Genomic DNA, 21,690 nt, shown 5'->3' with positions numbered 1-21,690 from the left:
AAAAAAATAAAATAAATAGATCAGGATAAAATGGTAGAATTACTGGGCCTGTGCATTCATACCTAAAAATCAGTAAAGAAAGAAAAACAGAAAAGGCAATTATTTTAAAATACTACTAAAACATTCACAAAAGCATTAAAAAGCATGTGTGGTTATATAGCTGTGCCAGTACTTCATATTTAAGTGAAACTGTCACTTAAAAGGATAGTTATACTACTAAAGGTAATATGAAGTTAAAAGTGACACTATTCTGTTTAGAAATATAATTATATGCCAGGATCTATTTTTGTTGTTCTCGTTGTAGCATACATGACAATGCAAAGCAGTTTGATTTCAAAACAGTTTGATTTCAGAAGTGTTGCTGTATTTCATACCACAGTAAAATTGCTGTCAACCTAAGTACAGTAGTTTTAAAAGTACTGTAAAATGAAGTACAGTATTATAGTGCTATTTTTATTTTATTTTATTTTATTTTATTTTATTTATTTTGTTATAAATTCAATAACACAAGTTATTGTTTCACACCAACAGCTTTAGCATCTGCAAACAAATGATGAGCCATTCATTTTTTAAAATATTGTTTTATAAAAATTTACAATGGTGTCCTAATCATTACAAAAACAAAACTTGTTCTTCGGAATTTGAAATCCAGAAAGTATCCAACGCCTTTTGTCTTAATTTTGCAGAATATATCTGTTGCGTCATAATGTTAATACATAAAAATAACTTTTGTCACATGTTGTGCAGATTTCTGACTGAAAAGTGTTGTGTTATGTTTCTTTAAAACAAATGTTTTTGCTTGTTTTGATATTTTGTTATATAATGAAAATGATATTTTTAAATTGAGGCTGAAATGTGACATTTGTCCTTTCCATCTCCAGCTTTACGAAGTGACAGCAGCAAGTGCACTTTGAATATTATATAACTAGTATGTTAACACAGAGATGAAATGTAGTTGATATTTTAGTATATTTATTTTTTAGAAAGGACCCAGACCCTGCCAAGTAGAAGTGGTCAAGTGGTTAGGCGATCTAAATTTAACCTTTGCCGTCGACCGCTCCCCCAGTGATGATAGCTGTGCTATATTTAGTAAGGTGGGTGGCAGCTGTGAAAGCATTTATTGGCTCTGGGCTGACAACGACACAGGCCCCTGTACCGTACGACACATTCATTGTTTGGTGGTGGTGATAAAGAAGAGAGCTTAGTCACACTGAAAGACACACATGAGAAGCATATATATACAGAGACACATCAAGAAGCTCAAGCAACAAACCACACCAGTAGAAAGAACTGGAGGTCAACCTAGGTGGATTAATGTTGGTATTAAGAAGACAGAAGCTTCTGGAATATTTTCTATGACCTCCTGCAACTGTTTAATGCCAATTGTATGATTTTTTTTTAAAATCATAACATACACAGAGGTCATAGGCCATTTCTTAAAGAAGAAAATCTGACTTCAGGGTCAATTTCTACTTAGGCTGAAGAAGAGGTCCTGAAGATTAGTGTTTTGGCTGGTCCTAAATGCCGATCTGATACTGCTGTTGACACGTGAGTTTACATTTGAGATGTTTGCTTTTTAAGATGGTGTTTTCTTTTACAATGTAAATGTCATTAAAAAATGGCTAGATAAATGTAATCACATTTCTGTTTCAAAAATGTATATGCTATTAAATGTTTTATTTATAGGAATGTTCATTTTTATACTTTATAAGATTACTGTTAAATTAATTCTTTTTCAACCTGTATCGTCCTTGTACAAATCGCCAGTAAACAAAAAATGTAATCTTGAATGTAACATTATTGTATCAAAGTACAACATACACAAGTAGGCACTGGGCATTGAGTTTTACTACAAACATACAGTGAATTTAGAAGCATAAGATATAGATTACTTAATGTATGGCCCAAAGACACATTCATAGATAAACTTTAATATATTTTTGATGACCTTGACAGACAGCAATAATTGTCAGTGGTCCTGAATATGAACATATGACGAACAAAACTATGTGATAAATTTAGAATAACTTTCATTAGTGATCATGAACAAACATAATATAATGTTTAACAGATCATTAGTTCCAATAGTATTATATAATTATTAGAAATGTATTATATAATACTGTTTAATTAAAATGATATGTTAAGGTTAATGTATATTTTATAAGCAGATAATCTATCTCACATTTGTATTCACAGTCAGTATGCTGTAATTTACACATCTTTGTGTCTTTGGTCATAGATATTAATTATATTACATTTCTACATATAGTGTATGCTAATCGTCTGACGAAAAAAAATCCTATTATTAGGGCATGGTTCATATTACTTGACATGACACTTTGAGAACATTTATCAAGCATGACCCAATTAATATTTGCATGCCCTAGTTACTATTTATGCACTCTCTTTAACATGTGCATGTTTTTATGCACATGTCTTTAACATGCACTCAGTAATCATTTATGTTGCACTGACTGATATGCCAGTCATCTTGGACTTAAACTGACAAATTTTCAAGGCCCAACAGGCCCAGGAGGGCAATCTGATCCAATGGAGATCACTCACAATTGCTCACTGATTTGACTGAGAATTTCAGAAATCTTCCCTGTTCCTTCACTGACAGAGATAGTGCTATTTGCATTCAAAGACGTTTAGACAGATTGTTATTATTCAGGCTTCACTGAACACAACACAGTTCACAAAATTTGTTCTAAAATTAAGCTACATTTATGTGGACATAACGTGATTTGGTACAAGACACTAAAAACAGTGAGATGTGATGGAACAAAAAAAAACAAACATCTGTTCGTATATAAATTGACCAACAATTAAAACATTTCGTGCTTCAATGTCCATTAAACAGTAAAAATATTCTCTACCAACTTAGATAGAAAATGCTGAAAAGCAGCAAAAGTGTGACATGCAATTTGCATAAAAGTTTAAATGGATTTGTATTTCTACAATGTTTTATTATATAAAAGTTCATGTTTAGTAAGGAGTCTGTGTTAGCCTATTGCTGTCATAAATATACTAACAGTGATGGTATGTTGATGTATAGTCCCTGATATAGAAAAGTGATGAATCCTGATGCTATGAGTGTTTGTCAGAGTTGTTCATCTGAACATGCTTTGTCTTGTGCTGCACATGGCCGACTATCCCGCGTCTTTATTTGGACAGACTATTTTAAATGCTTCCTTCTGATATACAGCACCAGCTGTCTGGGCTTAAGTAGGGAATGGGGACTAGAGTTATCTTGACTGCTCTAAGAGGACTTCCTTTATGCAAAGAATGTTTCACTATCCCACATAAAGGTCATAATTGTCCCATTACAAAAAAGTAACTAGTTAAAATAACTAAAGAAACTGTGTAAAAAATAATTTCAATGTACTGTGGTAATTTGAACACAATAACAGCAGTATTGAAAACTGTTACAAAATTACTACTCCAAAACTTGTAGTTCACCAGGCCTTGTATTTCCTTTAAAACTAATAGCAGACAGTTGACAGGAACTGATAGCCCTGACATCAAGTCATATCCACATGAAAGGTTGTAATGTTTTCTTTTACTGGATCCAGATAGAATGTACAAATAGCTGAGTGTTTGACATTTGCCTCAGTTCTGAAAGTTACTTCTTGCACACTTTTTTTTAGCCAAAGTATTTGTTCATTAACTTTTTTAAAATGTCACTGGACTGCAAGTTCCCAAATTAAAAATAAATAAGTAAATAAACACACACACACACACACACACACACACACACATGTTTGTTTTTGTGAATTGTGGGGACTTTCCATAGACTTCTATAGTTTTTATACTGACCAAACGATATTGTCTATCCCCTAACCCAACCCTAACCCTAAACCTAGCCCTCACAGAAAACATGTTTGCATCGTTACACTTTCAGATAAACATCATTTACTATTTATAATAATTTTTTAACATTGTGGGGACCGCAGGCCGGTCCCCACAATGTCAAAAATTTCAGGTTTTACTATCCTTGTGGGGACATTTGGTCCCCACAATGTAGCAAAAACAAGTACACACACACACACACACACATTGGTTACACTATTAACGACCACTTAATGGCAGAAATGTTACAAATGTCAGATTGAAAAATGATGACCAGTGTAAAACTTTGTTTTTGTTTTTGTTTTTCCAGAACTGGGTATGTGCCACAGACATTTGTGCCATTCCTAATTCCAATAATAACACAGAATAAGTGATTACCAGACAGTAGAAAATATGGATGTTTTTGGAGGTGCTCCACGTGTGCTTGGTTACCCTCGCCCAGTTCTGGTGAAATGTGGAACAGATGCTGCTCTTAAATGTCAGATTGGTGGAGATCCCCAACCAGATGTGATCTGGGAGCGTAAAAATGAGTCTATTCTTCCTGAGGGTCGTTACCGTATTACTCAAGATGGCAAGGTATACACCCTTTACATCTCTGGTGTGACAATGGAAGATGCTGGTCAGTATATTTGCAGAGCTAAAAACAACATTGGGGAAACATATGCAGCTGCTACCCTTAAAGTGGAAGAAGAGCCTCAAGAGCTCCAGCAAACACAACCAGCCCCACCACCACAACAACAAAATGAAGTAAAAGTGATTCCACCAGAACAAGAAATCAAAGTTATGAATCAACAACAGGATGAGGTGGTACAGAAAGCAGACCCATTCCAAGACAACAAGCCTCGTTTTCTGATCAAACCTCTTTCTCTGAGAGTTGACCGTGGAGAAGATGCTGCCTTCTCCTGTAAGCTGTCAGGCGATCCTTTACCTCAGGTGGTTTGGGAGAAAGATGGTAAACAGCTGAATGAGATCTATGAAAGTTCCCACTACCATGTGGGCCAGCAAGATGGTGGCTGGTTCCAGCTGAAGGTTTTCAGAACGAGAGCCCCAGATGGAGGTGTTTACATGTGCAAAGCAGTCAATAAGTATGGAGAAGTGATGACTGGAGCTGTGCTCCTGGTAGAGCCCATTCCAGAACAAAGAGAGGGAAGCAAGACAAATGGTTACACCAATGGCCATTACTCACCACACCAATCGAGGTCCAAACACTCAAAAGAGCCTCACTTGAATGTGTCGAAGGCTAAGAAATTCACTGTCACAGAAGGCAAACATGCCAAATTCCGTTGCTATGTCACAGGAAAGCCTAAACCAGAGATTGTATGGAAGAAAGATGGAGAGAATATTGTGCCGGGCCGACGATTTCTCATTTTTGAGGATAGAGAGGGGTATTACACCCTGAAAGTACTGTACTGTAAGCAGCAGGATACAGGACTCTACATATGTGCTGCCTCAAATGCACTGGGAAACACACTGAGTGCTGTGCAACTGTCTGTTAAAGGTAACTCCATTTTTAATTATGCTAACTAAGATTTTTTAAATTGTACTAACATATCTGTATAACAACTAACATATCTCTGGGTTCTCTTCTCTTCTCTCTTCAGCCCCTAATCTAAACATTCTTATGCCTTTACTAAGGGCTTAGATTAGACAAACTTTTCACTTCAAGCAATGATCACTTTTATATCAGGTGACACTTCTAATTCATTTAATACAAAAATCCAGCAGATACCCATCTTTTATCTTACAAAAATGGCATATTCTATACTGGAATTTACTGTTTTTTTTTTTGTTTTTTTTTGCTGTCCAATTTAGAAAATGTAAGGTTTGTTCCAAAGTCACGTCCAACATCCCCTGATGTAATTGCCTTTTTTTGGAGGGAAATTTGAAGAGTGTGGTAAATCATAACTTCTCCTCTTTAATATTTTATCTATATTATTGTCTGCACATAGAGTAGATTAATTGACCGTCAGCTGCATCACATGTTATATTTATAAATGTGTAGAGAAAGAATATAAAAACATAAGTTCATGGTCATGGTCAAGGTCATGTACTAACTTGTCCAAGTTCAGCAGTTTGCATAAAGCCATAAAATGACCAAAATGTCAACTGTGTTACCTGTCAACTGTGTTCCCCATCAGCTGTAACACAGCTGACAAGGATTAACATGGTTGACAATGTTGGCAATTTAGTGTCAATTTATGCTCACACTGAGTGTTGTTGTTTTTTTTTTTCCACAAACTATTGTAATTACACAGAAATGACATAGGAATTGCCTAAAATCATGATTTGCATTACAGTGGATAAACTTAACTGATCTAATCATGGCCACACTTTCTATGAACTCAGTATCAAATTCATATTTTTAAATCAGTTAGACAGATAACCTCAAAAACCTTCAAACAAATGTGTTATCAAACAGGTACTTTATTCATGTTTAATTTGACACAGCATTTGTCCGTAACTCAGTTGACAAAATAATGAATCAAATGTTAATTTTCATTAAAGGGGTCTTCCGATGCAAAGTTCACTTTTATGTTGTTTGAACATAAATGTGTGTTGGCAGTGTGTGTACACAAGCACCTTACAATGATAAAAATCCACCCAGTGTTTTTTATTTAATCTGTAAAAATAATTTCCCCTTTTTCAAATTAAGCCATTCTCAGCATCTTGTCTGTGTGACGACACACCAACAGAGGCCGCTCCCACAATAGTTGATAGACACGGCCATCTTACCTTAGACCTGCCTTTAATGAGCAGTAACAGTCCGATCACCATTGTTTCGATGCCGGAACAAGGACATAGACAAGAATGGCTCCTAAGCGATTGAGGTGTTCTGCTGTTGGATGTACATAGTAGTCATCATTTACTCCCGACATCTGAGCCACTGAGGATGCAGTGAATTACGTTTGTTTGTGAATGGAATGCGCCTTCCGAACTACATATATCCGTCTATGTCCGCACAAATCATCGTGATCCAGCTTCACTTACAGCAGCAGTGAGTATAAGGGTTTTTTTATGAATCTTTGCGGTCGCCTTTCCTAATAACGTGCTAGTTAGCAAGTTAAGCGGCTAAACGTCGCTAAAGTAAACAGGCTCGTCACTCTACAGAGAGATAAGAGGGGTGGGGCGAGCAGAGCTCATTAACATTTAAAGCAGCCTTGACCAGAACAGGATGATTTTTGCACAGCTCATTTTGGCAAGGTAAAAAAGGTGTTTTTTACACTACCATTGAGAAATTTTAACCAAAGCATGTTATAGACTTTTCGTTAAGACCCTAAAGAATCATGTCAACTTGTGGAAAATGGGCATCCAATGACCCCTTTGACATATTTAAAAAGTCATTAGAGCTTAAACTTGCCAAATAATTAATTTAGCATATTAAGGGGCTATATTATTCAACCACCTAGTTTATTTATCAAAATAGAATACTGATTTCCTGACTTTTTGGCTGACATGAAATGTACCCCTAAATATAGAATGACTCTCAGAAGTCCTAAACCATCAATCACAAGCTCAAGTGTCTCATGTTGTTGGCCTCTCACTTTCAGCTCGTCATCGCAAAGGGAAGCCAACATTTTCAAAAGGGGCAGGGCCACTTTTAGTAAATTGCCTACAACTTCTGAATGGAATGAGATATCTTTGAGATATCTTTGTGTTCAGAACACTTATGTAAGAGCTCAATCTGAGGTGGCAGGACAAAAATCGTGGAGCTTGTCCGCTTGGTGGCGCTATAAGAGGGAAAAAAACATAAAAATGGCTACCTACACATCCATTTCTCCTATCCACTTGAAAATCGGTGCACTGTCTTGGTTGAAAGTGCCATAAGTGACTATAAGGACTTTTGGGTATTTCAAACAAAACATGGCCACAGACTGGAATGAAAATCGCAAAGGTCTGTGAGAAATTTTAAAGAAATCAGCCACTGGGGGGTGATATTGCATTTTTCAAGGACGTAAACAATTATATATTGTGCGGTTTTTCGCACATACTCCTGTCATATGATAGAAACTGCAGTTCAAAACCTAGCATAATCCAAAAAGGAATAAGACAGAAATTTGCTACATTTATACAGTAATACCACATTGAAATATATTCTGAATTTTAAAAACAAATACTGTCAAAGCAATTTGATATAGCTGAAAACCTACACATGTTAGTTTAATTCCATTTTTTTAAGAGGGAAAACTAATAATAAAATAATTTTGGACTGTAATGTAAACATGGACTATGTAACACATACTCCAGTGAATTATAAGCAGTATAGACTGTTATTCTTGATTTTCTTGAGAAATTTTTCTAAGGCAAACATTATATAATGCTACCTGTTGTAAGTGTTTTTTTTTAGGTTGGTGTTTTATGAGTGACAAAGTGGATGAAAGACTTTGGTAGTGTTATGGAAGAATAAGTTGATTTGAGACTTGTATGAAATGTTTTAGTAGTTTTAGTGCATTTTGAATGTCACATTAACTTTTCTAACTGCCAAACTGGAAGTTGGTTAGGAGAACTGTGAGTAGACTTTATGGTCTTTATGACCATAATAGTGCCTGTCTCTCTTTTGTGGGAAACTATATTTAGTTGTAAAGTCATGCACTGAGCAATGCATTCGATGAACACGGACCAATAGTCAATGTGTGACGAAAGGTGAGAAAAGCCACAGAGCTCAGAGCATTCCTGAGTGACGGCATCACTGCAGTCTTATCAACAATGCAAAGGGGAATAGCTTACACTTTAGAGTGCAATTAAGCCTGAAGGATTATGTTCTTTCCTAGTAACTGTATGACCACAACTTTTTTTTAACCACTGTCCTTGGCCTGTCACATCTCAGTTGAGGTATTGTGTAATTTGAAAGTGTTTATTGCATAGTGTGTTTAGACACTTAACATTTGATGTTTCACAGTGCATTTTGCTGTGTAACTTTTTTAATCACTTAGCAAAACGCAATCATTCTAAAAATGAAAGCATTTCTTATGTACATTTCTTTTGTTTATAGGGCCTCCAGTCCGATTTAAGCGAGCTCTTCAAGATGCAGAGGTTAGGGAGAGGAATGTTGCTGTTCTGGAATGTGAGGTTCCAGAAGAGTCCATTTCCACGGCATGGTACCTGGAGGATCAGAGGCTGCAGCCAGGAAATAAGTACAACATGGAACAAAAGGGAACACGGAGAAGACTAACCATACAAAATGTTGGGGCAGATGATGATGGAGTTTACCTCTGCGAGATGCCTGATGGTGGAAAGACAATTGCAGAATTGGCAGTTAAAGGTACATAAAGAATAAGTCTTTTTAGGGCTATCAAATTTGACATTTTAATGCTTCCAGCTAATTAATTTTAACACCATTAATTTTGCTCTAAGATAAGTTTGAGAAGCACTAAAGTGTAAAAATGCATTACAAAATTAAAAGCATTACAAAAGTTAACAATAAAATTTTTGTATTGCCTTGATGCAATTAGTTTTTTTTAATAAAATGAAAAAAAAAAGAAAAGAAAAGAAAAGGTAATTAAATAATAATATAAAATATTTTTACTTGTGTCTTATGAACATGAGAGTTTGTGTTTTACATACGAAATAGAAAGTCTTACATACGAAATAGAAAGGTCTGGCTAATTTTGTTTACTTATTTTTCTGGTAGGTACAATTGTGAAGAAACTTCCACGGAGGTTAGAGGTAATGGAAGGAGAGAATGCAGCATTCTTTGTGGAAGTGGAACAAGATGAGATGGATATCTGCTGGTTTAAAGATGGGCTGCAGTTGCAAGAAACACATCAAACCATTATTAAGTCTTTTGGCAAGACCCACATCCTGGTCTTTGTCAATACATCATATCAAGATTCAGGCACGATCACCTTTATGGCAGGCAGATCAACGACAAGCTCCAAACTCAGGGTCAAAAGTGAGAGAATACACACATGGCTTTGTGATGCACAAGTTATATTATTACAGCAATTTAAAGTGTGGAGTTTAATATTGAAAATCTGATATAATTTGTTTTCATTCAGCTGCTCGACACTGCCCACCCATCTGTCCTGTGAGTGTCCAAATGAATACTGACTGTTCAAATGGTGCCATCCTTTCCTGGTCACCATCACCTAACTTGCAAAACTCCACTAAGTCAGTGTATGTGCTAGAACGTCAGGAAGTGGGCTCTCAGGAGTGGCAGCGATGCCTGACAACAGAGACGGGCACTTCTGCTGAGGTCCTGGGTGATAGCGTGCCATGTGAGGGTGATTACCGTTTCCGTATCTGCTGTGTTAACAAATATGGCAGAAGTGGACATGTGGAGTTCCCCAAAGTAGTACATCTGGGTAAGAATGAAAATTTCATTGTCTGTAGTATCAAACTGTCAAGAGCTATTTGCAATGTAAACACATGACTCACAAGAAGCCTATGAAAACAAGATAGTGATGGATATAAGTGTGGCAGGTACTTTTTTTACCAAAAAGACCCTTATGGAAAAACCATCTGATGCAGGAATAAAAGAAGAAATGCAGATAAATCCACTGCCATAAAACTTGTATACGTAAAAAGTAAATTAATTAATATTTAGACACAGATTATACTTTTAAAATTAGCAAATCAAAATCACTGAATAATTAAGCAGCAATGGTATAAAACACAAAACTGTAAAGGATGTAATTTTGTAAACATAGCAATTGGTCAAAAGAGCCTACAATATTTATATTACAGAATGACGAAATAATTTTTCTTTTAAATAAACAGGGAATGAGTTTTTTTTTTTTCTTTTTGATAAATAGGGGTTTTAGACAAGTTTAGATCTTACAGAAAAGAGATGTCTTCATTTGTCTCTTGAACTGTGTCTAAGAAGGGTTTAGGCTGGTTAAGGTTTTCCTATTATATTTCATAGGTTATAGTAAATATGTTCATGTACATTAAAGTGTTATGATAACATGAAAGAATGTGTTCTGTTTTATTGTTTGCAGTCCCAGGTCCAAAGATCAAAACCCCTCTGAAGAATACTGTGGCGACTGAGGGTGAGGATGCTGTGTTCTCCATTGAGCTCTCTGCTAATTTGATTGGTACGTGGTTCCTGAATAGCCAGCAGCTGCAGAATAGTGGACGCTTCTCCATCACTCAGTCACAGAACCAACACATTTTCAGAATCCACCAAGTGCCTAATGTGTACGATGGAGCTGAAATTACTTTCATTGCCACTGGCGTACGAGATTCAGCAACACTACAGATTAAAGGTAAATATTTACATGGCTGATTTAGATTTTATTTAATTTTTTTTTCACTTTTCCACTTAAAGTCAAATTGAAACGGAAGTAGCAATAGATAATTTCTTCCCTATTGTGATGTATATTCAAGTAAAACGGATTATCAAAAACTTAAAAACATATAGGATAGGAACTTTGTATTATTCATGAGCCAGTAATTGGATGGAGGCAGATGAATGTAAGCTTGCAGTCAGTTGCAAGAAAAGGCTGAAATGATTGGAGCATTCTTGCATATTTCATCAGAAAGAACATGTACGGTTACAGAAAGTTCAAGTTTTGATATTTTGATTTAACCTTATGTGGGCAAATTAAAAAAAAAAAAAAAAGCTGACATATGTATAAATGAATTATTTACAATAAGATTAATATGCATTTAGAAAATAGATAGGGTGGATTTTCATTTCATGCCAATTTGAAGTCTGTATAATTCTTGGATTGATGCATTCATATTTCTAACCAATGTTTTATTGCATTCTTTTTCTTCAGTAAAATTTATTACATTGACAGTCTCACAGAAATTCTTAATGTCCTGTTTTGCAGCACCTGAAATGAAATTCTTACCAATGTCAGAGATGGACACCAACAAGACCACTGAGGTGGGAAATCCCATTGTGCTGTACTGTGAGGTGTCACATCCCACAGCCAACGTTCAATGGTTTAAAGACGGACAGGAGCTACATGTAGAGGAGGGTCTAAATATTCAATCAGATGGCAACATGAGGAGGATCGTCATTCAGTCAGCGGAGTACTTTCATTCTGGTGTCTACACCTGCCAATCAAACAACGACGTAGTCACATTTAATGTAAATGTCGAAGGTAAACTATTTTCTCTTTTGTCACTGGTCACATTCCTAGCACAATAGTACAATCGTAATGCTCGACTGCACCAGTTTAACATGAACACAAGAATTCACCAAGACATAGTTGTGCCCTCTTTATTAAAATTTCATTGTCCATTTTCACATGCAATGTACTGTACTTTATTTAGTGCTAGATTTACTGAAGGAGTTATGCAAGTCATTATTAATAATAAGTTATTATTAATAGGCATGCATGTCCATGTGTCATGTGAATTCGACAATCCTAAATATTCTGTGCCAGATATTGTGTGTAATATATTTTATGGTTAATTTAAATGATTAAAATGCTCTTCTTTTTCTAACAGCCCCGCCTGTGTCATTTAAAGAGATTAAGCAGGAAGAGAGGCAGAAAAGTGCTATGGAACTGGACCCTGTGGTCTTGACGTGTGAACTCTCCCGACCAGATGCACCTGCCTACTGGTTTAAAGATGGAGTTGCGGTCCTTCAGTCAGACAACATTACCATCCAGTCTGAAGGCACCTTGAAAAGACTTATAATCCGTTCAGCAGCGCTTGCAGATGCTGGGACATATATTTGCCAAGCAGGCGACCAAACCATGTCATTTTCTGTCAACATAAAAGGTAAAGTTGAAAGAGTGGTTCTTTTTAACTAATGTAATTGAATCTAATCTAATTTAATTAAATGTAACTAATATTGCACACAGTATATGTTATTAATATTTTAAAATAAATCAGTGATGTTAACTGACTTACATCTAGAACCTCCGGTTACAATTGTGGACCCAAAAGATGACATCCACATGGAGCGTCATCTCTCTGAGGAGGTAGTCCTGAACTGTGAGCTCTCTCGATCAAATGGAGAAGCTCACTGGTTTAAAGATGGCCTAAAGCTCCAGGAGAGTGAGAATGTCCGACTCAGTGCTGAAGGCCCGTACAGGAGGGTAACAATTCTCTGTGCTTCCAAACGGGATTCTGGAGAGTATGTATGCGACTCAGGCGGCGACTCAGTATTCTTTCAGCTCATTATTACGGGTAAGTATCAAAGGATAGGTTTCAAGTGATTTTGTCTCTACTTCATCTCTGTTTTATAATTCATTTCTAGGTAAGAATTTTAATTATTATTTATTTAAAATAAATATATATATTTATATATATATATATATATATATATATATATATATATATATAATTTAAATTATTTGTATGGCTGTTTAGGAAATAGTCATTGAAATAGTAATTAATTCAATTGTTATTTAAACTAAGCGTTTCTTATATATGGCTGGAATAACCTATTCCTCATAGAATTTGTCAAAAACTAGCAGCATGTATTTTTTTCATGTTTTGTTAACCATTATGCACTGTTACTCTTCTGTTACCAGAGGCTCCAGTCCGTATTGTGTCCCCCAGAGAGTCAGAGGTAGATGTGTGTATACTGAGCTCTGAGAGGCTGGTCCTGAGCTGTGAGATCTCCAAAGCAGATGCAGAAGTCTGCTGGTTTTGTGATGGCATGGAGGTGGAAGAGAATGATAACTTGAAACTGGAAGATGATGGGATTTACCGCAGGCTGGTGATTCCCTGTGCCACCATTGATGATTCTGCAGAATATGTATGCGAGACTGCAGATGACTCTGTCACATTTTGGGTGAAAGTAGAAGGTAATTTTGTGCAGTTTGAATGTACCAGGGTCAAAAATTAGGCAGGACTCTGCGAAGAAACGTTTTTAAAATGTTCATTTTCTTCCATCTCTTATCTAACATTTGATATATTTCATATTATTATATTCTAGAGGTTTAATGTTGGGGTTTATTGATTTAGGGGGTTAAAAGTATTTATTATTATTATTATTTATTTATTTATTTATTTATTTATTTATTATGTGAAATTCTGCTGATGATACTTTTTCTTCCCACAGAGCCTCCTGTTAAACTTTCTTGCTCCAAGGAGACAGGCAGCATTACAGAGAATTTTGCTGGTAAACCTGTAGTCCTAGAGCTTGAAGTGTCCCGTGATAATGCAGAGGTGTGCTGGATGAAAGATGGAGTGAAGGTGGAAGAGAGCAGCAACATTACAATTACTGAAAATGGCCTCACACGCAAGCTTACAATCCATTTTCCAACTCTAAATGATTCTGGAATATATACCTGCAATGCCATGGATGACACATTGGATTTTAAAGTCAAAATTACTGGTATGCTGGTAAACCATTATTTTGTATCTTAGTCTTTTTCAAAATTATCACTCCTCTCTTCTGAAGATTAGTTTTTTGTGATCTTTATGTTTTTCAGAGGCACCGGTAAAAATCCTGAATAGAGATCAGATCAAGAGCGAGCACAAGGTTGCGTTATATGATGACGTTGTATTGGAGTGTGAGCTGTCCACACCGAATGGTGTAGTCAATTGGTATAAAAATGGAAGTCCTATTGAGGAGAATGAACGCTTCTGTTTTGAGGAGGAAGGTGCCTTCAGAACACTAGTCATTCTCTGTGCAGAGCTGCAGGACTCTGGAGAATATGTTCTTGATGCTAAAGATGATTCGATTTCATTTCATGTCACAGTACAAGGTAAGTGTCTTTCAGTTGTATTGATGCGAACCTATGCATGATTCCTAAAGCAAACAAAAATCATAATAACATACTTTTAATTAACTCAGAGCCATCGGTGAAGATCATTGGCAACTCTGGTGATCCTGATTATCAGGAGATGGTGACAGGAGATGATCTCATCTTATCTTGTGAGGTTTCTCGAGCCAGTGCACCAGTTAAGTGGCTATTCAATGATAAGCCATTGGTCCCTGATGAGCGTACGGATATTGAAAGCAATGGAACACTCCGGAAACTGACTTTATCCAACATCGTCCTTTCTGACTCTGGGAAATACATGTGTGATGCTGTTGATGACCAAATGATAACCATTGTTAAAGTTCAAGGTACTTGGATGTTTTTCTAGTTACATTAATGCATGTCTTTTTAATTACATTAATTAATGTTTTTAATGTAAATTTACTTGCCGGAGACAACTGTCCTAACATAATAAAGAAAAAAGCCTCACTGAAAGAATTAGTGTGTTAGTAAAACCTTATTAAGAAGTTTGCCATAATCGTTTGTCATTATTACTTTAAAACAATAAATGCATCACTTGTCGGTAACATTTTTTAAAAAGTTTGTCCACATAATCAAAATCATGTGGATTAACTGTCTTGCATAAATATTGAGAAGAAAAACAAACAAGAAAACTGAAGATTTTACCTTTATTTTCAAGGCAATGTTAGTTCCAAATGCAAATCGTCATAGACGTCATGGATGTCATGGACGTCATGGACGTCATGGACCTAAAAACCTAATGATATTAATTTATGATATTTATAAAAATTACTTTCTTAAGTTTATAAAAATTTATAAAAATTACTACCTTAAAAAAAAAAAAACATATTTTCATTTTTTAGAAATGTTTTTGAAAATAATGTCTTGCTTCTTAGCATGTGTTTAAACTAGACTTTTTTTTATGTGGACACTCTTCGTGTCATTGCCTCATTTACCTGAGAAACGTAATAAGATGTTATATATGTTATATGAGAAACATAATAAGATGTTATATTAATTGTCTGTATTTGTTTCCAGAGCCTCCTGTAGAGTTCCTCAACAAAGAAGAGGTAAATTTAGTCACTGGTTATGAAGCAGAGGCTGTTACTCTGACTGCCATGGTTTCAAGACCCAATGCAATAGTGCGATGGCTTAAAGACTGGACTCCAGTCAGTGATGAACGTTTCCACATAGCCAGCCTGGGCCTGACCCGCACTTTCACCATCAACCCGTTAAAGAAACTTGACAGTGGAGAGTACACATGTGATGCAAACACAGATGAGATGCACTTCAGCCTCTTAGTCAAAGGTTGGTAACTGGAATCACACTTTTGCTTGTGACAGCACAAAGTCACAGTAGCATTGCAGATTCAAAGTATAATAATAACCATGTAACTTCTGTGTCTTGCAGACATGCGTATTAAATTTGTGAAGCCACTGTTTGACTCAGTGGCCCATAAAGATGGTATGGTCACACTTTGCTGTGAGGTATGCAAGACCAAAGCAGATGTCCAGTGGAAGAAGGATGGAGTGGAGATCATTCCCAGTCGTCGCTTCTCCATCCGTGCCAATGGGACAGAGAGGAGTCTCACAATCCATCGTCTCACCAAAGAAGACGCTGGAGAGTATGCTTGTGAGACCAAAGATGACTGTACCAGCGCCAAATTAAGGGTAGAATGTAAGTGTGAAACAGGTTACTCTTTTAAAAATACTAATACACACACACACACTTAGTCAAAACTATCCACTTGCTTCCCATTTGTAGTGCCCCGTGTGGTGGAATTCCTCACAGAGCTTCACAATACCACAGTCATGGAGGGTGAGGATGCTACCTTTAAGTGTGTGGTCTCACCTGATGATGTTCAGTTGGTCTGGCTCATGGATGGAGAACCCATCAAACCCAGTGAACGCTTCCATATTGAACAGAACAGCCTCTGCCATACTCTGGTAATCCGGAAGGTCCAGCTCCTGGATTCGTCCCGGATCACTGCAGAGGCTGAGGGTATAATTTCTAAAGCCAGCCTCAAGGTCCAGGGTAAGTAAATAAAAGATAAATAAATAAACAATTCCTTTTGATGATTAGCTCACCCAAATGTTTCAATACAAATCATGAAACACAGTGAGATATTTTGTAGAACGTCAAGCTGCCCTTTTTTAGATAACAAAAATGAACAGTGATTTACACTGCTATGCAATAAAATATATGTGTGCACTGTATTCCAAGTCCCTTAAAGCCATACAATAGTTTTTAATAAACATACTGAAGCCATGATTAAGATTTGAAACCAAAATTAGAGGAAATTTTTCAGCAAATACCAACTTCAGTTTTTTACTAATATTAAAGAACTTGTTTTGTAAATCCATGGCTTTAAACTGTTACATTTACATACAGAGGCGCAGGTGTTGTTCACAAAGAGAATGGAGGCAGTGATGGCTGAGGAGTTTGGAGAGGCAATATTGGAGACAGAAGTGAGTCTGGAGTCTGGAGAAGTGCAGTGGATGAGACAGGGGGTGGTGATCCAGCCAGGACCAAGACATAAACTCGCCCAGAATGGCTGCAAACGCACTTTGACCATCACTAACCTCAACTTGTCTGATCGGGGAACTTACCGCTGTGAGACTCTCCATGACCGTACACAGGTCAAACTCAATGTGGAGCGTAAGTGTGCACAAGCGTTTTCAAATATTTATCACTTTAGCTTAACTAAATGTAATTCTGCTGAAATAATACACAATCCATTGATGATATTACATAAAATAATGCACCTACGAATTTGACAGTCATTTCAATAGGATCATCATCTAATTCTGGTCTTTGGCTTAACAGTTCTAAAAATGTTAGTAAAAATGATATATATTTTTTTAATTTAGTTTTTAATAAACAGTATTTACTAAATAAGCTCTGTTACTATTTGCAGCGAGGAAGATTGTCATACGCAAGGGTCTGATGGACATTGAGACATTTGAGAGAGAGACGGCATCTTTCGAGGTGGAACTTTCTCATGCCGATGTAGAGGGTGTGTGGCAAAAAGATGGTCTGCGTATCAAACCCAATAACAACTGGCGTGTTAGTTGCAATGGACGAGTACATGGTCTCACCCTCTCCAACCTCAACTTGGAGGATACCGGTAGCATTATCTTTTCTGCAGAAGGTCTGAGAACTACTGCCAGACTGGTAGTCAAAGGTGGGTATATAAAAAACCTAAAACTAATAGTATATTTCCAAGTTTAAGGGATCATAATATTTGTTCACAAAAATAACAAGCATTTTGCATTACATTTTTAGAAACACCAGTAACAATCATTAAGAAGCTGTCCGATGTGAGGTTTGAGGAGGAATCTGCAGTGATTTTGGAGTGTGAGTTGTCTAGGCCAAATGTGGATGTCAGATGGCTAAAGGTACTCCTAAATTAAAAAAATAATTAAATAAATATGTAAATAAAAAAAAATGCACAGTACCTTACTAAATATGTTTTCATTCTGTCTCACTGAACTCTATTCTCTCTGTTGATCATTTGCCAGAATGGCTTGGAGCTGAAATCCAGTAAGACTTTGAGGATTTATTCCATGGGACATAAACGCTGTTTACAGATCTTGGAATGCAGCACCAGTGACTCAGGCCTTTATACTTGTGAAATAGGTGACCTCAGCACTTCCTGTAAACTTGAGATCTATGGTAAGCCTTTTAAACTTTATTCTTCGTTTCTTTCCCAGTTTGTTGATTATTGGAAACTTTGAGAAAATGCACACTCGTGGTAAAATTCCCCTGTTGTATTAGGGAGGATTTTAGTTGAGACTAGACATTTTACTTAAGTTTCTTAAAATTCAAGACGGACAATGGAGTAGAGGTTCAGTGCACCCTGTTTACTTACTACATTTAGGAAAGTTAGATGGAATTTAAACTTGGCATGAAACTGCTGCTTTTTTTGTGAATGATTCATCTGTGTATATTTTTTGAATTCGTAATCTTTAATAAAAAAGTCAAATCTTGACATTAATGACAGTACACTTAAGCCAACTGTATACAGATCTGGTTCCAATCCAGTCTACCATTCTCGCAAAATATGTTATACTTTGTAATCCATAAGTGCAATGCACAATCATTTTTGGAAATCTGGAGATTTGGAGATCTTTTAAGTCACAAAGCAATGCACACATCTGTTCAAAATAAATCCTTTGCCTAAAGTTAATAAAACTTTGCTCCACATTGTGCTCAGAACATGAATTAGAGATCATAACTGGCTTGGAGGATCTTTGGATCAAGGAGGACCAGAATGCTGTCTTTATGTGCGAGCTCTCAATGGAAGATATGCCTGGGGAATGGTACAAAAATGGCAGCAGGATACGCCCCACATCGACTATCAAGACTCGAACAGAGGGTGAGGATAAGCTAATGTGGATAAACTACAACTAATTTTGAACTGATGCTTAATTATTTCTCTGTACTTTAGGAGTGTGTCTGTGTACAAATCAGACTTTTAAATTACACTTGTAAAAGAAGTGTTATTTTTCTATTACTTTTTTAAATAGGCACAAAGCACTTCCTGCTTATATGCAACGTCAAGCCAGAGGATTCTGGTGAAATCAAGTTTATTTCCAAACAAGTGGAGTCAGTTGCTTATCTTGAGGTTGAAGGTACTGTACAAAAGATGTATTTTAATTGAATATGATTCTACATTCATAGTGATTATTTATATTTATGATCCCACCAAAAATATAAAAAAGTCGATTTCTGTTTTTACAGAGCTTCCTGTAAGCATTGTCCGTCCCCTTAGGGATCGTACAGCACTGGAAAAACATCGAGTCATTCTAGAATGCACTGTATCATCCACAAATTGTGATGTCACCTGGTACAAAGGGGATCAAGAGTTGGAATCCACAGAACACATGGACATCATACAAGACGGCTGTTATCATAAACTAGTCATCCACCAGGTGGCGCTGGAAGATGAGGGAACCTACAGTATTGAAGTTGGGGAGCACACATCCACAGCCAAGCTGATGGTCGAGGGTGAGTATCATGTGGATTGAACTGCTGATTTGGTTTTATTTGGTTTGAAATAGCAGAAATTGGATAGCATTAAAAGTCATAGTTGAAGCTTTTTTCTGTTTGACTTCACAGCCCAGTCTATTCTAGTGGTGAAAGATATAGAGGACGTTGAAGTGAGAGCTACTGAAACAGCTTGCTTCCAGTGTGAAGTGTCCGTGATCCTCATCAAGCCTCCCACCTGGACTCTGAACGGGGAGACCCTGCAGTCAGGGCCCAATATCCGAATAGAGAACCAAGCGACTGTACACAAACTGACAATCAAAAAAACCAGCGCTGACATGAGTGGGACACTCAAGTTTACCACAGGGAAAGCCAAGACTAGTGCCAAACTGACAGTGCTGTAGCAATTATTAAAGGTCACATACACAAGGACTGTATAAAAGAGAGGAATACTATATATATGGATGTCATGATGAAAAATGTCATGATTTAAACCTGATGGTTGTCAGTATGGAATATCCAATTAAGCAGTAGGAAGAAAGCATCATTGCAAACTCAAGATGGACACTGAAAGTGTTATATTAAGTGTTATATATATATATTTTTGCAGTACAACCATTTGTGGTTGTAATACAACTCGCTCATGAATGTTGATAAAGAAGAGAAAGTATATTGTATGTTATGTGGATGGAACACTTTTTATAGTATTTATAATCTTTAATATTTTATAGAATGGAATGACAGAACATTCTGTGTCATAGATGCCAAAAATGTAATGTTTGTTTCGAATTTTCAGAATTTTGTTGCAAAAATATTAAGGCTAATATGTCATATGAAACCTTTTTCAGGGTAATAATGATATTTTAGGTGTAAACATGATGTCCTGTAATAAAAAAGTTAAAAAAAAAGTAAAATAAAAGTCAGAAGATGCGCAAAAAATCAAGATGCTTTCAAAAAATGGTGTCCATTTCAATTAACTTCAATTAACATTTTATTTTAAATTCTGCTAAAAGAATACAGTACTTCAGTAGAAAGGAAAAGTCTCTCACAAGAATCAAGAGTCAAAAACACATTTTGTAAATATACATACATTATCACAGTACCCTTACCCATGTTTTTTTTTTTTTTTTTTTTGCCAAAAAAAAAACAAAAAAAAAACAGCAAAGATGAAAATGTATTGAAAGGCATGCCGAACACAGTGCAATATACAGAGTTCGAAATATAAAATTAAATGTAAAAATACATCTACCAGATTTACATAGCAGTAGTGACATAATGAGCAGACAAAGCAGAACATTTTCATTCTTGGTTTGACAATGAGTTTTCATAAATAAAAACTGAAACAACAGTTTCAAGCTTAAAACACCAGAGCATAATATGTTTCTAAACTTTAATGAAGCTTACCATTATTATACTTACACTCTCTATATATAAAACACTGACACATCAGCATTTTACACTGCAGACAATTTTGTGTATTTTAAGAATTGTCAAAAGAAAACAATCTGTTTTTATGAAATGTAGAAAACAGTATTACTGTATTCTTCTTCATGGACAGGCCTTATTACTTGCTTCTGTAATTCTTAAAATGATTTTCAGTTCAAAGTTCAAAAGGATGCATCACAAGTAGCAAACTACATAAAAAACTAAATAACAATGCTTTTATAAAAACATTCGAGTACAATCACAGATTCCAAAGTTAACCGAATCCAGTATTGCTCCTTATGTAATGTCCTTGAAAAACAATTATTCGTCTACAGCTATCAACCAACTTTCCTATTATCAACACCTTTGACAAATAGTCAATGTTCTTTTATTAGTGAGATAGAGTATATTTTGTTCTCATGTTATTCAAATTACTGGTGTCATCAAGTAAAAACCCCTGGGCATAATTTCCAGACATTTTCCAGCTCTGAAGGAATTAATTACCTTTTCCTTTTCAAAAGTCAGTGTTTTTCTTCACCAATAGGTGTGCTTGCTGAGCTAGTCTCGGTTGGTGAGGCTGGGGATGAAGATGCACTCTGGTAGACTCGCAGGAGGACCTTGTGTTTAGTAGTGGACTCTGCACATCTACGCTGATGCTCCTCCAGGAATTCTTTGAGCCGTGTGGTAGTGAAAGTCAAGGTCTGTCGACGCAGCTTCTTTAGATAAGAGTCATGAAGCCATGAATGATTTAGGCAGTCCTTAATGGTGGGTCGACACCTGAAGATTA

The 21,690-nt window shown here is 36.1% G+C and overlaps 2 protein-coding genes across 4 annotated transcripts in view; one reads left to right on the top strand and one right to left on the bottom strand.

Annotated features, from left to right (window-relative positions):
• The first annotated feature begins 1,149 nt into the window (after positions 1–1,149).
• On the top strand, positions 1,150–20,606 carry obsl1a (obscurin like cytoskeletal adaptor 1a). Of its 3 annotated transcripts, none has more exons than XM_051112854.1 (25): positions 1,150–1,316; positions 1,478–1,548; positions 4,166–5,353; positions 8,846–9,115; positions 9,485–9,745; positions 9,852–10,157; positions 10,794–11,060; positions 11,631–11,906; positions 12,256–12,531; positions 12,670–12,942; positions 13,290–13,565; positions 13,823–14,098; positions 14,196–14,471; positions 14,561–14,836; positions 15,528–15,797; positions 15,900–16,166; positions 16,254–16,523; positions 16,881–17,147; positions 17,407–17,673; positions 17,775–17,887; positions 18,011–18,164; positions 18,706–18,867; positions 19,019–19,123; positions 19,233–19,499; positions 19,611–20,606. In XM_051112854.1, the coding sequence occupies exons 3-25, from the start codon at positions 4,249–4,251 to the stop codon at positions 19,880–19,882; spliced, it is 6,552 nt and encodes a 2,183-aa protein (XP_050968811.1). In that variant the 5' UTR covers positions 1,150–1,316; positions 1,478–1,548; positions 4,166–4,248; the 3' UTR covers positions 19,883–20,606. The 3 variants fall into 3 exon arrangements, with proteins under 3 accessions (XP_050968811.1, XP_050968810.1, XP_050968812.1); XM_051112853.1 differs by having other exon boundaries at positions 1,150–1,385; XM_051112855.1 differs by lacking the exons at positions 1,150–1,316; positions 1,478–1,548; positions 4,166–5,353 and adding an exon at positions 6,418–6,850.
• The window catches only part of spega (striated muscle enriched protein kinase a), a 41,128-nt gene continuing 39,889 nt past the window's right edge, over positions 20,452–21,690 (bottom strand). The window contains 1 exon segment of the mRNA XM_051112852.1: positions 20,452–21,680. Within this exon segment, the coding sequence (XP_050968809.1) occupies positions 21,425–21,680 (256 nt within the window). The 3' untranslated portion in view covers positions 20,452–21,424.

This window comes from Labeo rohita, chromosome 6 (genome assembly GCF_022985175.1).
Source record: "Labeo rohita strain BAU-BD-2019 chromosome 6, IGBB_LRoh.1.0, whole genome shotgun sequence".
NCBI lineage: Eukaryota > Metazoa > Chordata > Actinopteri > Cypriniformes > Cyprinidae > Labeo > Labeo rohita.
This window is presented reverse-complemented; position numbering and strand designations above follow the sequence as displayed.

What these genes read in the sequence shown, in the direction of transcription:
- obsl1a (XM_051112854.1), top strand. Translation starts at nt 4,249, where the DNA reads ATGGATGTTTTTGGAGGTGCTCCACGTGTGCTTGGTTACCCTCGCCCA. An exon ending in CTGTAAACTTGAGATCTATG is followed by an intron (nt 18,165 to 18,705) that starts GTAAGCCTTTTA and finishes CATTGTGCTCAG; the next exon opens with AACATGAATTAGAGATCATA. An exon ending in TATCAAGACTCGAACAGAGG is followed by an intron (nt 18,868 to 19,018) that starts GTGAGGATAAGC and finishes TTTTTTAAATAG; the next exon opens with GCACAAAGCACTTCCTGCTT.